This window comes from Salvelinus alpinus, chromosome 37 (genome assembly GCF_045679555.1).
Source record: "Salvelinus alpinus chromosome 37, SLU_Salpinus.1, whole genome shotgun sequence".
NCBI classification, from domain to species: domain Eukaryota; kingdom Metazoa; phylum Chordata; class Actinopteri; order Salmoniformes; family Salmonidae; genus Salvelinus; species Salvelinus alpinus.
Genome location: NC_092122.1, coordinates 13,780,200 through 13,801,537, shown reverse-complemented (window position 1 = coordinate 13,801,537; position 21,338 = coordinate 13,780,200). Strand labels below are relative to the sequence as shown.

At 44.5% G+C, this 21,338-nt stretch overlaps 1 protein-coding gene across 3 annotated transcripts in view; it reads right to left on the bottom strand.

Annotated features, from left to right (window-relative positions):
- LOC139565695 (transmembrane and coiled-coil domain protein 3-like) overlaps positions 1–21,338 on the bottom strand; it is a 66,018-nt gene that overhangs the window by 28,930 nt on the left and 15,750 nt on the right. The window contains exon 1 of one of the 3 annotated variants that reach the window (XM_071386197.1): positions 4,778–5,017. The exons of the other annotated variants lie outside the window; for them this stretch is intronic. Within the exon in view, the coding sequence (XP_071242298.1) occupies positions 4,778–4,849 (72 nt within the window). The 5' untranslated portion in view covers positions 4,850–5,017. Of the gene's footprint in view, positions 1–4,777; positions 5,018–21,338 lie in introns of those variants that run through there. 3 annotated transcript variants of the gene reach the window in all.

Sequence of the window (21,338 nt, the reverse complement as noted above, 5' to 3'; positions counted from 1 at the left end):
TTCGTTTATTTAAATTGACTTATGTCCTTATATGAACTGTAAGTCAGTAAAATAGTTGAAATTGTTGCATGTTGCATTTATATTTTTGTTCAGTATAAATCATTCCTTTCTCTTTTAAGTAATTTCCTCTTCCATTTTTTGTGGCAGAGCTGCGATGAGTTGGTTATAATTTTGTATTGAGCATACATCTCCATACACCTGGATTCATTTGTTGTATGACATAATTCTACTGTCGTTGTTTACAATTTCATTCATAAACAGGGTACCATTCTTAAACATTGTCTCCAAGAAAATTGGTTCATCCTCAATCAGTACTTTGGAGTTTAGCCATATTATTTTCTGTAATATAGATTCTGCCTCTTCTGGAGGATAAAATTAGAATTGTAGCCAACTCTGTATAGCTTCATTTAAAAATAAAGATACTTTAAACAGTGTTCCATTGTAAATTCACCGGAAATTGAGTTTTAATCTGTATAACAGCACAGAGCCCCCTTTAAAACATTGGATGTGTCTCTTAGTAGCCTACTGTAAAACCAGTTTGGATTTAGATATTGTTTCCGTATAATAGAATCTTTAAGAGAGAGGTTTAATGCCTTGATATTTAATCAGTTTAGCCATCCAAACTCATATTCATTATATAAATATACCCGTTTAACTTCAACTTGTTTTCCATTCTAAATTAAATAAAAGATTTTTTCCTCACATAACTTGAAAAAGCATTCTCCTGGAGTCTGCAGAGCCATGAATAGATATGTCAACTGTGATGTCACTAGAGAATTAATCAGTGTAATTTTCCCATAGACTGACAGGTGTTTCCCTTTCCCATGGTTTCAAGATCCTATCTAAGTTTCAAGGTCCTATCTGTTTTCTATCAAAATTGACAGTTGCAAGATCATTCAACTTTCCTGTAAAGTATACACCAAGCACATCAACAGCACCATCAACCCATGTAATTGGGAGACCACATAGCAATTTAAAGTTTGTGACTTTTAGAGACCCAATCCGTAATATAGTACATTTATCATAGTTGGGTTTTAATCCAGATGAACTGGAGACATTATCCAGGTCCTCAATAAGACTGTTCAGGGTTGAAGACTGTGGAATCAAGAAAAAAACTTGAATCATCGGCATACATTTGTTTCTAATCCACACATTTTTAACCCCTTAATTTTATCATTGGATCTGATTTTTATAATTAACAATTCAATTGCCATAGCACACAGGTATGGTGAAAGAGGGCAACCCTGTTTTACACCTCTTAACAATTCAACATTCTCAGAGAAATAACCATTATTTATACATGGCTTTTAAACATTTTACAAGAGATTCTCTAAAATGGAAATAATCCAGGCACTTATAAATAAATTCAAGCCGTACTTTCATTGAAGGCTTTCTCAAAATCTGCTATAAAGATTATGCCTGGTTTCCTTGCATGCTGATAGTTTTCAATTATTTCTAATGACTGTCTGTTATCTCCAATATATCCTCAAACCATACTTTTTTCACTTTTGGCACCATAGAAAATAATACCAGAAAGTAGTCAATCCGACTAGCTTGATATTTCATAATTACTGAAGACCAAGCGGCCATTAAGGCCTTTGGAATGTGCCATCAGCCACTTCTCTCTCCAATGCACTGACCCCGGGGCCACAGTAAATTGCACTCACAACACACTGTTTAATGGCCTGTTACTACACTGCCAAAAACAGCTCAGCAACACACACATGCACAAACACGCAAACTCACACATACACTCGCTCACTCGCACACACACATACCACACACACAAAACCCATCCGTACATTATTTTTATTCCTGTGTCGCGTTGGAATAAGACCTCAGGCAGTAAAAGTCCAGTCTTTACATGAGTGGAGCAGGCTGGGAAAAACACAGCCTTAAGAAATGTACTCTGCCCAAGGGCAGACTTCCAGGGAGTTGTGAAAGGAAAAAACAACCCATCCCTTCTTTGCTCTTTCTACGAGTCTCCATCTCTTTCTCAGCAAGGCAGGAAAACCTTGCTAGTTAAACAGAAAAAGGACAGAAACAGCCTATTCTCCCCATAAACTTCTGATAGATTAGGCACACATGCGGCACTATACTACATACACACACACACACTACACCATACACACACACACACTACACCATACACACACACACACACTATGCGACACTACACCATACACACACACTATGCGACACTACACCATATACGCACACACAGGGTGGAGCTGACCTTTGTGTATTCAGTACTTAAGATGGAAAGACTAGCGAGGCACTAATGAATAAATAACATCCAACCTTAATAACACCCTCCATCAATCACAATGTCTGCTTGTCTGTCTCTCTGTCCGTTTGCCTGTTTGTCAGATTACAATTCTAGCATCTCTGTTGATGTAAAGGGTTTGAAAGCTTTCTCTCTCTGAAATCACTTTATATGCAGTGAAATGTGCCAGCTTCTGTCAGTGTGTGTAGTTAAATATGAATGAGTGGGGATGGTGGCCGGGCAGAGAGAGGAGAGGAAGAGGGGCACAGTTTTTATATGACAGATGCCAAATAGACACACACTGACCATCGAGTGGTGCTGGCTACAGCGTGTGTGTGTGTGTGTGTGTGTGTGTGTGTGTGTGTGTGTGTGTGTGTGTGTGTGTGTGTGTGTGTGTGTGTGTGTGTGTGTGTGTGTGTGTGTGTGTGTGTGTGTGTGGACGTGTTTAACTATTCTTGTGGGGACCAGAAGTCCCTACAAGAATAGTAAACAAAGTAAAAATTGACCAACTGGGGACATTTTGTTAGTCCCCACAAGGTCAAATGCTATTTCTAGGGGGTTTAGGGTTAAGGTTAGAATTAGTGTTAGGGTTAGAATTAAGTTAAATATTAAGGTTAGGAGTTAGGGTTAGTTGTAGGGTTAGGGTTAGGAGCTAGGGTTAGGTTTAGGGTTAGGATAAAGTTTAGGTTTTTGGGTTAGGGTTAGGGTTAGGGTAAGAGTACGGGTTAGGATTAGGGTTAGGTTTAGGGTTAGGGGTTAGGGAAAATAGGATTTTGAATGGGGCTGAATTGTATGTCCCCACAAGGTTAGCTGTACAAGAGTGTGTGTGTGTGTGTGTGTGTGTGTGTGTGTGTGTGTGTGTGTGTGTGTGTGTGTGTGTGTGTGTGTGTGTGTGTGTGTGTGTGTGTGTGTGTGTGTGTGTGTGTGTGTGTGTGTGTGTGTGTGGTCATCATCACCAGTGATAACAACAACATACGGAGTTGTCTTCCATAATGTAAATGCTAGTATGCGGATGTTAAATCTAGGCCACTTTCCTTCAAACTGCAAAACAACTATCCTGTAATGAAAATATGGGGCATGTGTACTAGGGAGGGTGAAGTGAAAAGTGTATTTTCTGTCTCTCAGCATCTCCTCTCCCTGCTCTGTAGTCTGTTCCAGCCAGGGTTATCCCGTCCCGGTTGACTCACGGACAAGCCGCCACTCTCCAGCCACGCTAATTAACGTATGGATGGCTGGCGAGAGCCCCCAAACGCTCCTTTCCACTCCAGTGGCCGTTGCCGACCAAGGATTTCCACTGTCAGATAGAATATGTGGAATATGCCAGTGCCAACCCCCTGCCTTCCCCTTGACTCTCCATCACAAAACCTGCATCCTTTCCCCTATGCCTCCCCTCTATAAGGGATATATAGTTGAATACCAGCTAGACCCCTGACTACATATCTTTCTTTACATTTTCACACATTAATTGAAGGGGTGGTTTGTCGTATACTAAGATAAATAGCTCAATTTAGTTTTGCATAGCCTATCCCCTAAATGGGGCATGGTATGGGGATCAGCTATCAGTGTTGTTTGTTCTATAAGTATAACTCGTCACTGTATCTCACCCACAATATTACAGTTAAGAATGAACACAAACACCAGGGACAAAACAACTATACCGTGGCAACATAGAGTGGGAATGACCATATAAAAGCAAAGCGTTTAGGGGCCACGTCCACCACAAACATCTGGCTGCACATTTGCTCCCGACAAAACCTCTGGGGTAAAGGAACCGAATGACTAGAACCTACTTCGTAAATTTGTTCAACAGCTGTCGTGTTCATGGACGAGCACTTGACAGAGAGGTCGCACGCAATAGTTATGTTTTTTGTGAAAAGAGCTGCTGTTGCCTTCAATGAAACACCTGCACAGCAGTACAAATCTTTGACTAACCGGTTTATATCTGTCTGTCAAAACAAAAGATACAAACACTGAGTGTATAAATAACAAATTCAGTTAGACATGTGTTGGCTAGATACCAAAAAAATCTAAAGCAATAAAGAAATGACCACAATTTACAAACTGCCTGTCTAACTATGGAATTATCTGAAATTATTCCTAAAGTAGATTCCTAAACATGTCCTGTTGCAATTAACTACAACGTCTCACATGATGTAATGGATACGGTGCACATAATTTCCAAATCAAGTCGCCCCAACACTTGGGACTGCGCTGCACGATGGAACGGGTTCCGAACTCGACTCAGTCACGGATAAACTATAGCCCAAATACTTTGTTAGCTACGGTTAGTTGGGATAATTCTCATAGAGACAACTGGCTGTTGCTACTCTCGCTAACAACATAGATGATACATATTCCCGATATTGTACACTATAACCGCCACGAAGAAGTGATAGTATGCTACCGAATATCAAACGTGACAAATGTTGGCTAGCTCTGCAGACGCAGTCAGATACGTTACAGCAAGTCGCTGTCATTCCGCCGACGATGTGACCAGGAAGGCATATTTACCATTTCGCCGCAGATGTTATATCTCTCTACTTCTGAAAAACTTTTATCCACAGCGGTATCGGCACTGGGCATAGTCCCGTAATTTGGTCCGTGAATGTGGACTTGACGTTCCCCTACAAAAGCAGAGTTACAAACTCTCCATCGTGCTCACGTTGTCCCCGTCCGAGAGCTGTCACTCACTACTGTCACTCACTACGGTTGTTGGGTGATCAGTGTCTTCCGCGGTAATCTGCTTCTGAAGCACAGGACAGAGTGCGAAACCAATAGACTCCTCCCATTACTCCAGAGGGGAGGGGGGGTAAATTACTTGATATATTTAACCGAAACAATTATGACTTGCCCATGTAATTAACCCGTTATTACTATGAATTAACCTCACAATCATTTATCTAAAATACATTTTTTAAACTGTAGCCATAGTTGATTTAGGTGAGAGTGTGTTGCCTATGTTGAAATGAACAACCATCCACGATTAGAAATATGAATATATAGTAAGTAGCCTAGAAATGGAGAGAAGGCATCAAATGTCAGTCTTCCCATACACATGTTGCTGCCCATGGGACGACTTAACATTTTACTAATGGCAAGTCGAATGAATACAGCACTAGATACGATGAAGTTCAGGGTCATTTTCCACCGAGTGCGAAATGTCCATTTAGCACAATCCAGGACAGTGGCCGCGCCTCATGACCTCCCTGATAACTGATATCATCAGCGTGCCGCACCTGTCTTTGACTGGCACATCTGTGTCCTAGAATATTGGTTCCGAAGTAATATCCTATTGGTGAGCCAACTTGTAAATGCAGAGGGTTTTTGCTTAGTTATAAGGAATTCTTATCACTTTGCACGATCCCTGTAACACCTAAAGATTTTGCAATTGTTTTAGATGCCATTCCCTCAGGTGTTTCTTTATAATTCAGGAACGCGTCAAGACCTGACCCTCAGAGCCTACCTTCCATTGACCCTGTTGACCTGTTGACCTGAGATTTGTGTATCTTTTGGTCCATTCAACAACAGAGCGATACGAACCTTGTTTCAGCAGGATGTTGTATTATGTCATGCCTTATTGGAACGGTTTTATTGATAATATCTGTGGGGGAAAAGGTTGGATGTTGCCACACACATATCTACTTGTTAACAAAATTAAGGACAATTATCCCTAAATATTATCCTGCTAACCACTATATGAAGAAGTTTAAGAAAAACATAAACTCAAATTTTACCTTTTGTAATGACCACCCAGAAACAGTGTTACATCTTTTTTGGCATTGTATTCATGTAAGGAATCTGTGGCAAGACATCAGTAGATTTATAATTGAACACATTTCTGAAGATTTTACACTATTGTGGAGAGATGTACTGCTTGGATTCTTTACCTACGATAGAAATAAGTTGAACATTTTTATGTAATTCATTTCACCATTCTTTTGGCCAAATTTTATAGTCACAAATGTACATTTACAAACGAAACACCAAATTTTCATATCTTAAAAAAAAAAATTGAACTGTATTTTAAGACAATTAAATACTCTACTAACAAAAGAGCTGTTAGAATTATAAGTGTATGTATGTCGGGGACATACGCTCCCTAGCCCAAATGTCCTTTGTATATTATTTATATATACTTGTGTTCCGCCATGTAAAAAAAAATGAAATAACAAGACTGCACATCTTTCCACAGAAGCCTCAGCAGCGCCCCATGCAGGTGCTTCACTGCATGCATGTGTGCTACGGAGATCGGCTTGGTAAGACAGCTGATAAAAATAGAGTCAGGTAGCCTTGGCCTAAGCATGTCACCCGTTGGAAGAGGTAGTGGATACCCCACCATTGTCTCCAAGGATAAAGGTCCCCATAAATAATTCAATAAGAAAATCTATTTTGTTGTGTCATCCATTTTTAAAGACACAGTTGGCAGCCCACTGTACTGCTGGCTAGCAGATGAGTCCAGTAGCTGTGTCACGTGACCCAGCCCCAGGAGGTTATTGTTATTTTACTGTCCATAAACAGAACAGGACATTTCATCCTCAGCTTATTCATATGCAGTCTCCCACCTGTCAGACCCCCACATCGCCTTCACAAGGTAAACCAGCTATAACATACCTGATCAGTAAGCAAACACACACATACAGTTGATGTCGGAAGTTTTCATACACCTTAGCCAAATACATTTAAACTCAGTTTTTCACAATTCCTGACATTTAATCCTAGTAAAAATTCCCTGTCTTAGGTCAGTTAGGAACACCACTTTATTTTAAGAATGTGAAATGTCAGAATAATAGTAGAGAAAATGATTTGTTTCAGCTTTTATTTATTTCATCACATTCCCAGTGAGTCAGAAGTTTACATACACTCAATTAGTACTTGGTAGCATTGCCTTTAAATTGTTTAACTTGGGTCAAACGTTTCGGGTAGCCTTCCACAAGCTTCCCACAATAAGTTGGGTGAATTCTGACCCATTCCTTCTGACAGAGCTGATGTAACTGAGTCAGGTTTGTGTGCCTCCTTGCTTGCACACGCTTTTTCAGCACTGCCCACACATTTTCTATAGGATTGAGGTCAGGGTTTGTGATGGCCACTCCAATACATTGACTTTGTTGTCCTTAAGCCATTTTGCCACAACTTTGGAAGTATGCGTGGGGTCATTGTCCATTTGGAAGACCCATTTGCGACCAAGCTTTAACTTCCTGACTGATGTCTTGAGATGTTGCTTCAATATATCCACATAATTTCCCTTCCTCGTGATGCCATCTATTTTGTGAAGTGCACCAGTCCCTCCTGCAGCAAAGCACCCCCACAACATGATGCTGCCACCCCCATGCTTCAGGGTTGGGATGGTGTTCTTCGGCTTGCAAGCCTCGCTCTTTTTTCTCCAAACATAATGATGGTCATTATGGCCAAACAGTTCTATTTTTGTTTCATCAGACCAGAGGACATTTCTCAAAAAATTACAATCTTTGTCCCCATTGTGCAGTTGCAAACCGTAGTCTGGCTTTTTTATGCCGGTTTTGGAGCAGTGGTTTCTTCCTTGCTGAGCGGCCTTTCAGGTTATGTCGATATAGGACTTGTTTTATGTGGATATAGATACTTTTGTACCTGTTTCCTCCAGCAACTTCACAAGGTCCTTTGCTGTTGTTCTGGGATTGATTTGCACTTTTCGTACCACAGTACGTTCATCTCTAGGAGACAGAACATGTCTCCTTCTTGAGCGGAATGACGGCTGCTTGGTCCCATTGTGTTTATACTTGCGTACTATTGTTTGTACAGATGAACGTGATACCTTCAGGAGTTTGGAAATTGCTCCCAAGGATGAACCAGACTTGTGGAGGTCTACATTTTTTTCCTGAGGTCTTGGCTGATTTCTTTTGATTTTCCCATGATGTCAAGCAAAGAGGCACTGAGTTTGAAGGTAGGCCTTGAAATACATCCACAGGTACACCTCCAATTGACTCAAATGATGTCAATTAGCCTATCAGAACTTCTAAAGCCATGACATCATTTCTGGAATTTTCCAAGCTGTTTAAAGGCACAGTCAACTTAGTGTATGTAAACTTCTGACCCACTGGAATTGTGATACAGTGAATTATAAGTGAAATATTCTGTCTGTTAACAATTGTTGGAAAAATTACTTGTTTCATGCACAAAGTAGATGTCCTAACCGACTTTCCAAAACTATTGTTTGTTAACAAGAAATTTGTGGAGTGGTTGAAAAACAAGTTTTAATGACTCCAACCTAAGTGTATGTAAACTTCTGACTTCAACTGTATGTACATAGGCATATAGGCCTACATATTGGAAGTGGAAATGGCAGTGAACCAAAAGCCAAGAAGGCAATATGGATGGAAACTCATTCATTGATTTGAGGCAGAGAGATAATAAGGATTGCACTGAACTGTAGTCTAGAGTAATTGTCGAGGTTACCTAGCCAGTTAGAGGTTACCTAGCCAGCTACACTTTCAAACAAAGTCAACAACGCAGCCACTGCTAGCTAGCCTATTTCACCAGCCAGCAGTACTATATCATTTTAGTCAATAAGATTTTTTGCAACGTAAGCTTAACTTTCTGAACATTCGAGACGTGTAATCCACTTGTCATTCCAATCTCCTTTGCATTAGCGTAGCCTCTTCTGTAGCCTGTCAACTATGTGTCTGTCTATCCCTGTTCTCTCCTCTCTGCACAGACCATACAAACGCTTCACACCGCGTGGCCGCTGCTACTCTAACCTGGTGGTCCCAGCGCGCACGACCCACGTGGAGTTCCAGGTCTCAGGCAGCCTCTGGAACTGCCGATCTGCGGCCAACAAGGCAGAGTTCATCTCAGCCTATGCTTCCCTCCAGTCCCTCGACTTCTTGGCACTGACGGAAACATGGATTACCACTGATAACACTGCTACTCCTACTGCTCTCTCCTCGTCTGCCCACGTGTTCTCGCACACCCCGAGAGCTTCTGGTCAGCGGGGTGGTGGCACTGGGATCCTCATCTCTCCCAAGTGGACATTCTCTCTTTCTCCCCTGACCCATCTGTCTATCGCCTCCTTTGAATTCCATGCTGTCACAGTTACCAGCCCTTTCAAGCTTAACATCCTTATCATTTATCGCCCTCCAGGTTCCCTTGGAGAGTTCATCAATGAGCTTGACGCCCTGATAAGTTCCTTTCCTGAGGATGGCTCACCTCTCACAGTTCTGGGTGACTTTAACCTCCCCACGTCTACCTTTGACTCATTCCTCTCTGCCTCCTTCTTTCCACTCCTCTCCTCTTTTGACCTCACCCTCTCACCTTCCCCCCCTACTCACAAGGCAGGCAATACGCTTGACCTCATCTTTACTAGATGCTGTTCTTCCACTAATCTCATTGCAACTCCCCTCCAAGTCTCCGACCACTACCTTGTATCCTTTCCCCTCTCGCTCTCATCCAACACTTCCCACACTGCCCCTACTCGGATGGTATCGCGCCGTCCCAACCTTCGCTCTCTCTCCCCCGCTACTCTCTCCTCTTCCATCCTATCATCTCTTCCCTCTGCTCAAACCTTCTCCAACCTATCTCCTGATTCTGCCTCCTCAACCCTCCTCTCCTCCCTTTCTGCATCCTTTGACTCTCTATGTCCCCTATCCTCCAGGCCGGCTCGGTCCTCCCCTCCTGCTCCGTGGCTCGACGACTCATTGCGAGCTCACAGAACAGGGCTCCGGGCAGCCGAGCGGAAATGGTCAAAACTCGCCTCCCTGCAGGCCTGGCATCATTTCACTCCCTCCTCTCTACATTCTCCTCTTCTGTCTCTGCTGCTAAAGCCAATTTCTACCACTCTAAATTCCAAGCATCTGCCTCTAACCCTAGGAAGCTCTTTGCCACCTTCTCCTCCCTCCTGAATCCTCCTCCCCCTCCTCCCCCCTCCTCCCTCTCTGCTGATGACTTCGTCAACCATTTTGAAAAGAAGGTCGACGACATCCGATCCTCGTTTGCTAAGTCAAACGACACCGCTGGTTCTGCTCACACTGCCCTACCCTGTGCTTTGACCTCTTTCTCCCCTCTCTCTCCAGATGAAATCTCGCGTCTTGTGACGGCCGGCCGCCCAACAACCTGCCCGCTTGACCCTATCCCCTCCTCTCTTCTCCAGACCATTTCCGGAGACCTTCTCCCTTACCTCACCTCGCTCATCAACTCATCCTTGACCGCTGGCTACGTCCCTTCCGTCTTCAAGAGAGCGAGAGTTGCACCCCTTCTGAAAAAACCTACACTCGATCCCTCCGATGTCAACAACTACAGACCAGTATCCCTTCTTTCTTTTCTCTCCAAAACTCTTGAACGTGCCGTCCTTGGCCAGCTCTCCTGCTATCTCTCTCAGAATGACCTTCTTGATCCAAATCAGTCAGGTTTCAAGACTAGTCATTCAACTGAGACTGCTCTTCTCTGTGTCACGGAGGCGCTCCGCACTGCTAAAGCTAACTCTCTCTCCTCTGCTCTCATCCTTCTAGACCTATCGGCTGCCTTTGATACTGTGAACCATCAGATCCTCCTCTCCACCCTCTCCGAGCTGGGCATCTCCGGCGCGGCCCACGCTTGGATTGCGTCCTACCTGACAGGTCGCTCCTACCAGGTGGCGTGGCGAGAATCTGTCTCCGCACCACGTGCTCTCACCACTGGTGTCCCCCAGGGCTCTGTTCTAGGCCCTCTCCTATTCTCGCTATACACCAAGTCACTTGGCTCTGTCATATCCTCACATGGTCTCTCCTATCATTGCTATGCAGACGACACACAATTAATCTTCTCCTTTCCCCCCTCTGATAACCAGGTGGTGAATCGCATCTCTGCATGTCTGGCAGACATATCAGTGTGGATGACGGATCACCACCTCAAGCTGAACCTCGGCAAGACGGAGCTGCTCTTCCTCCCGGAGAAGGACTGCCCGTTCCATGATCTCGCCATCACGGTTGACAACTCCATTGTGTCCTCCTCCCAGAGTGCTAAGAACCTTGGCGTGATCCTGGACAACACCCTGTCGTTCTCAACTAACATCAAGGCGGTGACCCGTTCCTGTAGGTTCATGCTCTACAACATTCGCAGAGTACGACCCTGCCTCACGCAGGAAGCGGCGCAGGTCCTAATCCAGGCACTTGTCATCTCCCGTCTGGATTACTGCAACTCGCTGTTGGCTGGGCTCCCTGCCTGTGCCATTAAACCCCTACAACTCATCCAGAACGCCGCAGCCCGTCTGGTGTTCAACTTTCCCAAGTTCTCTCACGTCACCCCGCTCCTCCGCTCTCTCCACTGGCTTCCAGTTGAAGCTCGCATCCGCTACAAGACCATGGTGCTTGCCTACGGAGCTGTGAGGGGAACGGCACCTCCGTACCTTCAGGCTCTGATCAGGCCCTACACCCAAACAAGGGCACTGCGTTCATCCACCTCTGGCCTGCTCGCCTCCCTACCTCTGAGGAAGTACAGTTCCCGCTCAGCCCAGTCAAAACTGTTCGCTGCTCTGGCACCCCAATGGTGGAACAAACTCCCTCACGACGCCAGGTCAGCGGAGTCAATCACCACCTTCCGGAGACACCTGAAACCCCACCTCTTTAAGGAATACCTAGGATAGGATAAAGTAATCCTTCTAACCCCCCCCCTTAAAAGAGTTAGATGCACTATTGTAAAGTGGTTGTTCCACTGGATATCATAAGGTGAATGCACCAATTTGTAAGTCGCTCTGGATAAGAGCGTCTGCTAAATGACTTAAATGTAATGTAAATGTAACTGCACACACTGTATAAAGGTGGATGTCGGTTGAGAATAACACATAGGCCTACGCACACGCACACACACACACACACACACACACACACACACACACACACACACACACACACACACACACACACACACACACACACACACACACACACATCAATGTATTAATTGATTTGAGGCAGACAGATATTGACGATCGGATTGTACTTTCATACACTGAATGAATGTGTGAAGGTACTGCTTAAAAGTGTGAGTAACACACACACCCTGTATTGATACCCTAGACTCCCAACGTGCCTGTGGAGTCAGATGTGTCTATGTAAGACTGGGTTGGCAGAATGAGAGCAGCTCCTCTGGTGGCCAATAGAAAGAGAGAGAGAGAAAGAATACTGAATGAGTCACACAGCCGTTAATCGCCATAACGACCAGGCCGGTGACAGGTAGACTTTCCGAGACTGAATGATTCAGCTTGGAGGGAGAGAACATCACCTGGCACAGAGGGCACAGAGAATGGTGGCATGAGTGTCAAGATGGGATCAGATGGAATCTGGCTCTGGAGTAATTCATTCATTAGATACGGAGTCAATTGGAGAAGGGAGAATATGTTGATACGTTTGGTGGGGGTGAATCATTAATAAGTTATTTACATGTTGCGTATCAGAAATACTGCAGTCAGAGACAGTACAATTCCATCAGGAGAGTCATCATGTCTTCTTTACCTTCTCACTTACAACACAGCCTGAAAACAGCCCCTAGCCTGGCCCCACTTAGCCCCTTCACTGTTGGCAGATCTGAAGAAAACAGGTAAACAACAAGTCCTCAAATGGGTTTATGGGAGCTTCAACCATATTGCTTCCATCTATTTCCGTACTAGAAACACAAAATAGACTTCTTGAGGCGGCAGGTATCCTAGCGACTAGTTAGAATCCCAGAGCCGACAAGGTGAAATATCTGTCGATGTGTCCGTGAGCAAGGCACTTAACCCTAATTGCTCTGGGGTCACTGTTAATAATGGCAGAGCCTGGCCATGACCCCACTCTCCGAGGGTGTCCAAGGGGGAGTTGGGATATGCAAAAAACACATTTCCAATTCACACACTCGTATAATACACACTTGTAAATGAAATAGAACAAATATAAGCACCCACCAAATTATTATTATTAGTATTATAAATAAGGTCAGAGAGATAGAGAGTGTTTTGGGATTGGGGACAGATCTCACTGCTTTGATCAGACCATTTAACTAATCCACTTCTAGTCCATTATCAACTATGTAGGCCTGTTGATTAGTTAAAATGTGTTTGATTTATAATGAGGAATGGAATGTTAATTTGGTCTAAATTGGTGTTTGGCTGCATTGATTTGGCTTGGAGCACCATGTGTGCCGAGAGAGAATAGCTTTAGAACAAACACGGATGCACGCATGCATGCTGCACACGCACGCACGCACGCACACACACACACACGCACACACACACACACGCAAACACACACAGTCTGCTCATACAACTCACATTGATCAGAGCACTAATCAGAAGTTCTCCAGCCATGGAACTCTAACACAGCTTTTACACTGGTCTCAACTGCAAAACCAAGTCAATGTTTAATTCCTTGCACCGCTCTCTCTCTCCCTCTCCCTTTCTGCTGCTTTCTTAATTAATCACACAGAAGTCTCATCCCTCTGAGAGCTGAACTACCTGCAGTGTGTTCGCTCTTTATAAATACACACACTCTCCTTTGCCGCAATATCTTATCTAAATGGCACTAGTGGTCTCGCTTGATAGTCCATTTCTTTTGAGTTGATAATCCAATTACTCTGAAAGATAAGATTGTCCAGTTTATTAATATTGACTTTGCATAGAGAGACAGTTGGCTATAGTTCATCTGGTGCGTGCGCGTGCTGTTTATCGCAAGACTGCCATTGTTCCATTTCCCCCTGACGTTGTGGTCGTTCTACACATCCTGTCCACTTCCTGTCTGACCTCTACCTTCCCACATGGTTCCGGAACAGAATATTGAGGTGGAGTTATGGAATGTTGATGTAGAGATCTGGAATGTTTTAATGGGATCCTAATGAAGCCTCTACAAGAGTCATACTGGCTCATAACTGACCTCAAAGCTGCCCTCTGTGTTTGTGCGTGGGTGATCGTGTGATAATCTTAAGAAGAACAAGGAAATCGAAACGAACAGACGATTCCCCCTGGTAAGGCATTGGAACAGACTGCTCTGAGGAACTCTGGCCCTTCTCCTTCCTGTGTGACTCAGAGAGATGCCAGGGCCAGATTAGGTCACACACACTGTCTGGGTCTCTGTTACATACACACGCACGCACGCACGCACGCACGCATGCAGCCACTGTTTCTGAATGAATCTATATTCTCTGTTTCAGTCCTGTGTGTACCAGTGTGTGTATGGAGCATGTGTGATAGACATTCTGTGTGACATCTTCCCTAATCTCGACACAGCAACGCGGGTACTCTGAAAAGATTCAGTATACTGAGGCAGAGTGAACACACGCACACGCAGACGCTCACGCACACGCACACGCACACACACACACACACACACACACACACACACACACACACACACACACACACACACACACACACACACACAGCCACTGTTTCTATGGATGGGTTGCTCTGACAAACCAATCAGTCTCGCCGGCCTCATACCTCAGCCATGTGTAATAACAGAGGCTACTTTCTGACTGCCAGACATTATTAAACGCACTCAGAGGGCAGGCTGGAAACGAATCAACACTGGGTTGCTAAAATTACACAAGTCATAACAGAACTGTACTAAACTGGAATGGCAGGCCTATTTGTGGGGACCAGCAGGGAGAGGCTGTAGAGAGGAGAAGGCAGGGAGTGGAATAGACAGCAACTACCTCCTCTCTGTCCTTCTTCCCCTTCTCTTGTCCTCTCTCTCTCTCTCTCTCCCTCCTTTCCCCTTGGACCCCCTCCCCCAAACAGCTCTCCTTTTCAGCCAGACATCACGCTATTGAGAAAGACTTTCCCCTTTCCCCCCAACAAAACACCCCTCCTTGCCCCCCCGTCCTCCTCCTCCCCTCCTCTACTCCTCCCATTCTGTTCTATTCAGACCCAGAGTGAAATGGTGGATCAAGAGACCCATCCACAAGCCACTAATCCCTCCCACCTCCACGGTCTCTTTTGTCCCAGCACAGCTGGCAGAAAATGGGGCATATGAATACAGGGCTGGGGGGAGTGACTGGTAGAGGTGGGTGGTGGTAGGAGGGGGACGGTAGTATTCAACCTCAGCTGTAAATCTGACTGGACTGTGTGGCAGAATATCATTAAAGAGAGAAAGAGGGTCTTACCAGCGTCTATACCTGATTAACCACAGATACAACCGCCAGATAAAGAGAGAGAATAATAATAATTGTTTGTATTTTTATTTAACCTTTATTTAACTAGGCGAGTCAGTTAAGAACAAATTCTTATTTGCAATGACGGCCTCCACTGACCAAACCCAGACGACGCTGGGCCAATTGTGCGCCGCCCTATCGGATTCCCAATCATGGCCGGTTGTGATACAGCCTGAAATCGAACCAGGGTGTCTGTAGTGATGCCTCTAGCACTGAGATGCAGTGCCTTAGACTGCTGTGCCACTCGGGAGAAGAAGAAGCAAGGCAGAGAGAGAGAGGAGAGAAAGGAGAGAGAGGGGTAGAGGAAGAGAGAGAGAGAGACAGAGAGAGAGGGGGGAGAGACAGAGACAGAGACAGAGAATTAGACACAGGAAAACCTGGCTCCCTGTAGAGGAAAGGCTGTGCAACCACTGCACAACAGCAGAACCTGAGACGGAGCTGCATTTCCTGACAAAATGTCAAAAATATAAAACAATTAGAGAGTGTCATTTCCCCAAATTTGAAACCCTTATTCAAGGTTTCAAAGACCTCTCTGGTGAGAGTAGGCTACCCGTCCTGTTGGGGGAGGACGCAGAGAGCTGTGGGCTGGCAGAGCACTACATTGCTGCCTGACATAAGTTGAGGGACAGTGTCTGACAGACCAATCAACCTGCACATGTACTCTACTGTATGCTTATTGTTAAATGTATGGTTATTTTGACACTTGGTTATTGTTGTTACTGTTGTCCCGTTGACAATTTTGATTCTCTTTTTTTTATTTTATTATATTGTAAATATCCAAAATAAGCTTTGGCAATATGTACATTGTTACGTCATGCCAATAAAGCAAATTTAATTGAATTGAGAGAGAGAGAGACAGAGACAGAGAGAGAGAGAGAGAGAGAGAGCCATGCTCAACATGAGCTCCTGATATATTTCATATTTTTTTGTTTTTAGAATGAGATAAACACTCTAATCGAAAAAGAATTCCAGACAAGAAGTGATGAACAACAACTCTATTCATTCACAATAGAAAAAAAGTAACTTTGCGCCTCAAGTTAAGAAGTTTTGACTCTAGCTAGCTAGCTACACAACAAAGACCTAGCCAGCAGACTAACAAGCTAGCCAGAAGAAACGAGCTAGAACAAACCTAGCAAGGGGAGTTAATACAACTACATCAAAAGACCAAACTCAGTGAGTAAACCAAAAAGGAGCACGGACTAACTTTAAACATATCTTCTGTTTTTTTTTGTGAGGATTTGTAACTCTTTTTGCTGGTTTTTGAACTAAATTAGCGCTAGCTAGCAACAGCAGCAGACAAACAAATCGGTTGCTATGGCAACGGGGCAGCAGAACAGCGCAGCAGCAGTAGTAGTAGGAGAGCCCACAGGCACCATGTCCCCACTCCCCCTCAGCGCTGAATCCATTCTCTACCCTCCAGAGGCCAAAAATAACACAACGAGGAAAGCTTTTAAGCAGAAACTACTAAAGGGGAGGCCAGAAACCCTTTTTGCAGACCTCTACAAAAACGGTGACGTGAGTAATCTCATCTTCCTCACTGACCAGCCAAATGCATGGTGCTCAGCAGTGTGCTCTCACTACCCATCCATAAAGAAAGAGGGAATCTGTAATGGGTGGAAGCTGAAAATCAAAGAGACAGACGACCCTGACAGCACCATGATAACAATCAACCTCTACAAGACTGGGACTGTCATGGTGCAAGGTAACATCAGGCTGTTTGAAACAGACTTTCAGACCATTAAGGAGAGAGCGGAGAGAGAGAAGGACACCACCAGTGACATGCCCTCCCACAAGACAAACTCCACCAGCACCACCCTCACCCCTACTCTCCCCACCCAAAAAGGCACATCCAGCACCTCTCTTCCCACCATAGTGGAGGACACGCCCCAGGAGGAGAGCGACCCCCTCAGTGCAGAGCAGGCTCAGGCCCTCCTCACCACCATGGCTGCCATGAGGGATGAGTTCACCAAACTGGAGGGGGAGGTGGTCCTGCTCAGGGAGAGCGTGAGCAAACAGCAACCAGACAACCACACCTTAGAGGAGCTCCTAACCAAGGTGAGGACAGAGCATGACAGCAGCCTTGCAACACAGCTGAAAGAGGTTCAGCAAGAGAGAGACGGACTCAAGAGAGAGCTGGCTGATCTAACAAAGGAGGTGAGAGAGCTCCAAAAAGACAGGCACAACAGTAATAACGATCTGACCACACTGAGAGAGAAGCTGCAGGAGAGAAAGAGAACAGAGGACAGGCTGCAGGAGCAGCTAGATCACCACTCTTTGACCTGCCCTCACACAGCAGAGGAGCCCAGCACCTCACCCCAGCCCACAGAACAGCCTCCCACTGACAGCGGCACTGACAGCGGCACCGGCACAGACCAGCCACACCCCAGCTCCAACCCCCACCAGCCCCCCCCTCTGCCCCCCCCCCCCCCCCCCCCCCCAGTCCAGAAGAAACACTGGCTGACATCGTCCTGTTGATGGACTCAAATGGGAAGTTTGTTCAGGAGAAGAAACTTTTCTCTAGACACAAAAGGAGAAAGGTGTGGTGCCCAACAACGCAGAGTGCCATGGAGCTGCTTGATAAGGCCCATCTCGGGTCGCCAAGCCACATAATCATACATACCGGAAGCAACGACCTGCGTGCTCAGCAGGAGAGGGTGGCGACTTCACTACGGGGAGTGATTGAGAAGGCCTCCGCAATCTTCCCCAACTCAAAAATCGTGGTGTCAACCCTTCTACAGAGGAAGGACTTCCACCCTGGCACAATCCAAAGAATAAACGCCAGCCTATCCCGGGACTGTGCCCTGCGACCCAATGTACACCTGGCCCACCATCCCACCCTCGACAGTCCCCATCCTTGGCAAGACTCTCAAGAACATCGCTTTAAACCGCAGCCCGACCTCTCCACCCAGGAACAGCGGAGCAATCTCCACCCCGCCGAGATCACCGAGACAACACCCCGGACCAGCACCCTGGAACCCCCAGCCACGACCACAGCACCACCAACCTCAATGCCCACCACTGCCAGCGCAGCACAGACCACCCCAGCCCAGCTTCAGAGCCACCCAGACGAGGCCTCCCACCCCCCTGCCCCCCACCGCAGACCCACACTTGGAGGAGCCACAGCCCAGCAGGCAGAGCTACGCACAGGCTGTGAGAGGAGCAACTGACCCAGCCCCACCAACCAAATGAGTGACATTAAACAAATGCTGAGTCGACTATGCTCACATGTGATAGGCCGAGGGTCATGGTAAGATGAGCACAAGAAGTCCACCATCCTCACACTACATCCACCCAAGTGGCATGACACAAATTCTATCTTAAATGATAAACAAATCACATTTGCATAATACGAGTTTACTTTAATTGAAAAATTGTGAGTGTTTGTCTCATTTTTGAAGGTAAAGAAAAAAAAGTTATGAAATCTTTTTACGTTGCATGTTGGAATTTACAAGGATTGAAGTCCTCTGCTTTTGGGCTAAACAGCAGAAACCCAGACTTCCTGAAAGAAATTGATAATGTTGATATTGTAGTACTACAGGAAACATGGTGCAGAGGTGATGTTTCCACTGGCTGTCCACTAGGTTATAGGGAGATAATCATACCATCCACTAAATTAAAAGGAATCAAATAGGGCAGAGACTCAGGGGGGAATGCTAATATGGTATAAATCTGAACTAATTAATTCAATCGAATTGATCAAAACAGGAGAATTCTTTATCTGGTTAAAAATCAACAAGGAGGCTATCTTGACAGATAAAAACGTCTTCCTCTGTGCCACATACAGAGTCACCCTACTTCAATGAAGAGAGTTTCTCCATTCTAGAGGGGGAGATTAGTCACTTTCAGGCCCAAGGCAACGTACTGGTCTGTGGAGACCTGAATGCTAGAACAGCAGAAGAACAAGACACTATTAACAGTCATGGGGATAAACACCTACCAGGAAGCAACAACCTTTCCCTCCCCACATACCCCCACAGAAACAACGGAGTACAGCTCGTGAAGCTCTGTCGAACACTGGGTCTGTACATAGTCAATGGTAGGCTGAGAGGGGACTCTTTTGGTAGGTACACCTACAGCTCATCCCTTGGCAGCAGCACTGTAGACTACTTCCTCACCGACCTAAACCCAGAGTCTCTCAGAGCCTTCACAGTCAGCCCACTAACACCTCTCTCAGACCACAGTAAAATCATAGTGTATCTGAGAAGAGCAGAACCCAACCATGAAGCATCACGGCCCAATAAATTACATGGTACTAAACAGGCCTATAGATGGAGTGCAAACAGTACAGACATCTACCAAAAAGCAATTAGTAGCCAAAAAATACAATCTCTCCTGGACAACTTTTTAGCCTTAACATTCTCCTTCAGCAATGAAGGTGTAAATTTGGCCGTTTGGGACATAAACTTTATATTTGACAAATTAGCCTCCATGGCTAATTTAAAGAAGCATAAGAGCAAACCAGAAATAACAGATAATGAAAAATGGTTTGATAATGATTGCAAAAATCTAAGAAAGTCATTGAGAAATATATCTAATCAAAAACACAGAGAACCAGACAACAAAAATATACACCTTTAATATGGGGAAACACTGAAGCAATACAAACAAACCCTAAGAACAAAAAAGGAACAGCACAATAGAAATCAGCTGGATGGAATTGAGGAATCCGTAGAATCAAACCACTTCTGGGAGAATTGGAATAAATTAAACAAACCTCATCATGGGAAATTGGCTATCCAAAATGGGGATATGTGGAGAAATCACTTTGCAAACCTCTACAGCAATATAACAAAGAGCCCAGAACAAAAAGATATACAAGAAAAATTACAAATCCTTGAATCAGCAGTCAAAGACTATCAGAATCCTGTGGATACCCCAATTACAGAAGAAGAATTATTGGAAAAACTACGCACTCTCCAACCCAAAAAGGCCTGTGGTGCTGATGGTATTTTAAATGAAATGATCAAATATACAGACCACAAATTCAAATTGGCTATACTCAAACTTTTCAACATTATCCTCACTGCAGGTATTTTCCCCGATATTTGGAACCAGGGATTGATCACACCAATCTATAAAAATGGAGACAAATTTGCCCCAAATAATTACAGAGGAATTTGCGTTAACAGCAACTTGGGGAAAATTCTCTGCAGTATTATAAATAGCAGACTACATCATTTCCTTGACGAACACAACGTCCTGAGCAGAAGCCAGATTGGATTTCTAAAAAATGATCGTACAACAGACCACATTTACACCCTCCATACTTTAATTGATAAACAAGTAAACCAAAACAAAGGCAAAATCTACTCGTGTTTTGTAGATTTCAAGAAAGCATTTGATTCAATTTGGCACAAAGGTATTTTTTATAAACTAATATAAAGTGGTATTGGAGGGAAAACATGATTTTATTAAATCAATGTACACTAAAAACAAATGTGCGGTTAAAATTGGCAACAAGCAAACAGACTTCTTCTCTCAGGGACGGGGAGTGAAACAGGGCTGCCCAATAAGTCCAACACTATTTAACATCTACATGAATGAATTGGCAAAAACATTAGAAGAATCGGCAGCACCTGGTATCACCCTACACAACACTGAAATTAAGTGTCTGCTGTACGCAGATGACCTGGTGCTGCTGTCTCCCACTAAAGAGGGGTTACAGCAGCACCTAGATCGTTTTCACAGGTTCTGTCAGACCTGGGCTCTGACCGTTAACCTAAAAAAAACAAATATAATGATATTCCAAAAAAGGTGTGGAAATAAGAATGACAAATATAAATTCTATTTGGACACAGTTCTATTAGAACACACCAAAAACTACACATATCTAGGACTAAATATCAGCAACACAGGTAGCTTTCACATGGTTGTGAATGAGCTGAGAGACAAAGCAAGAAGAGCATTCTATGCCATTAAAAGGAACATCAAAATCGAAATTCCA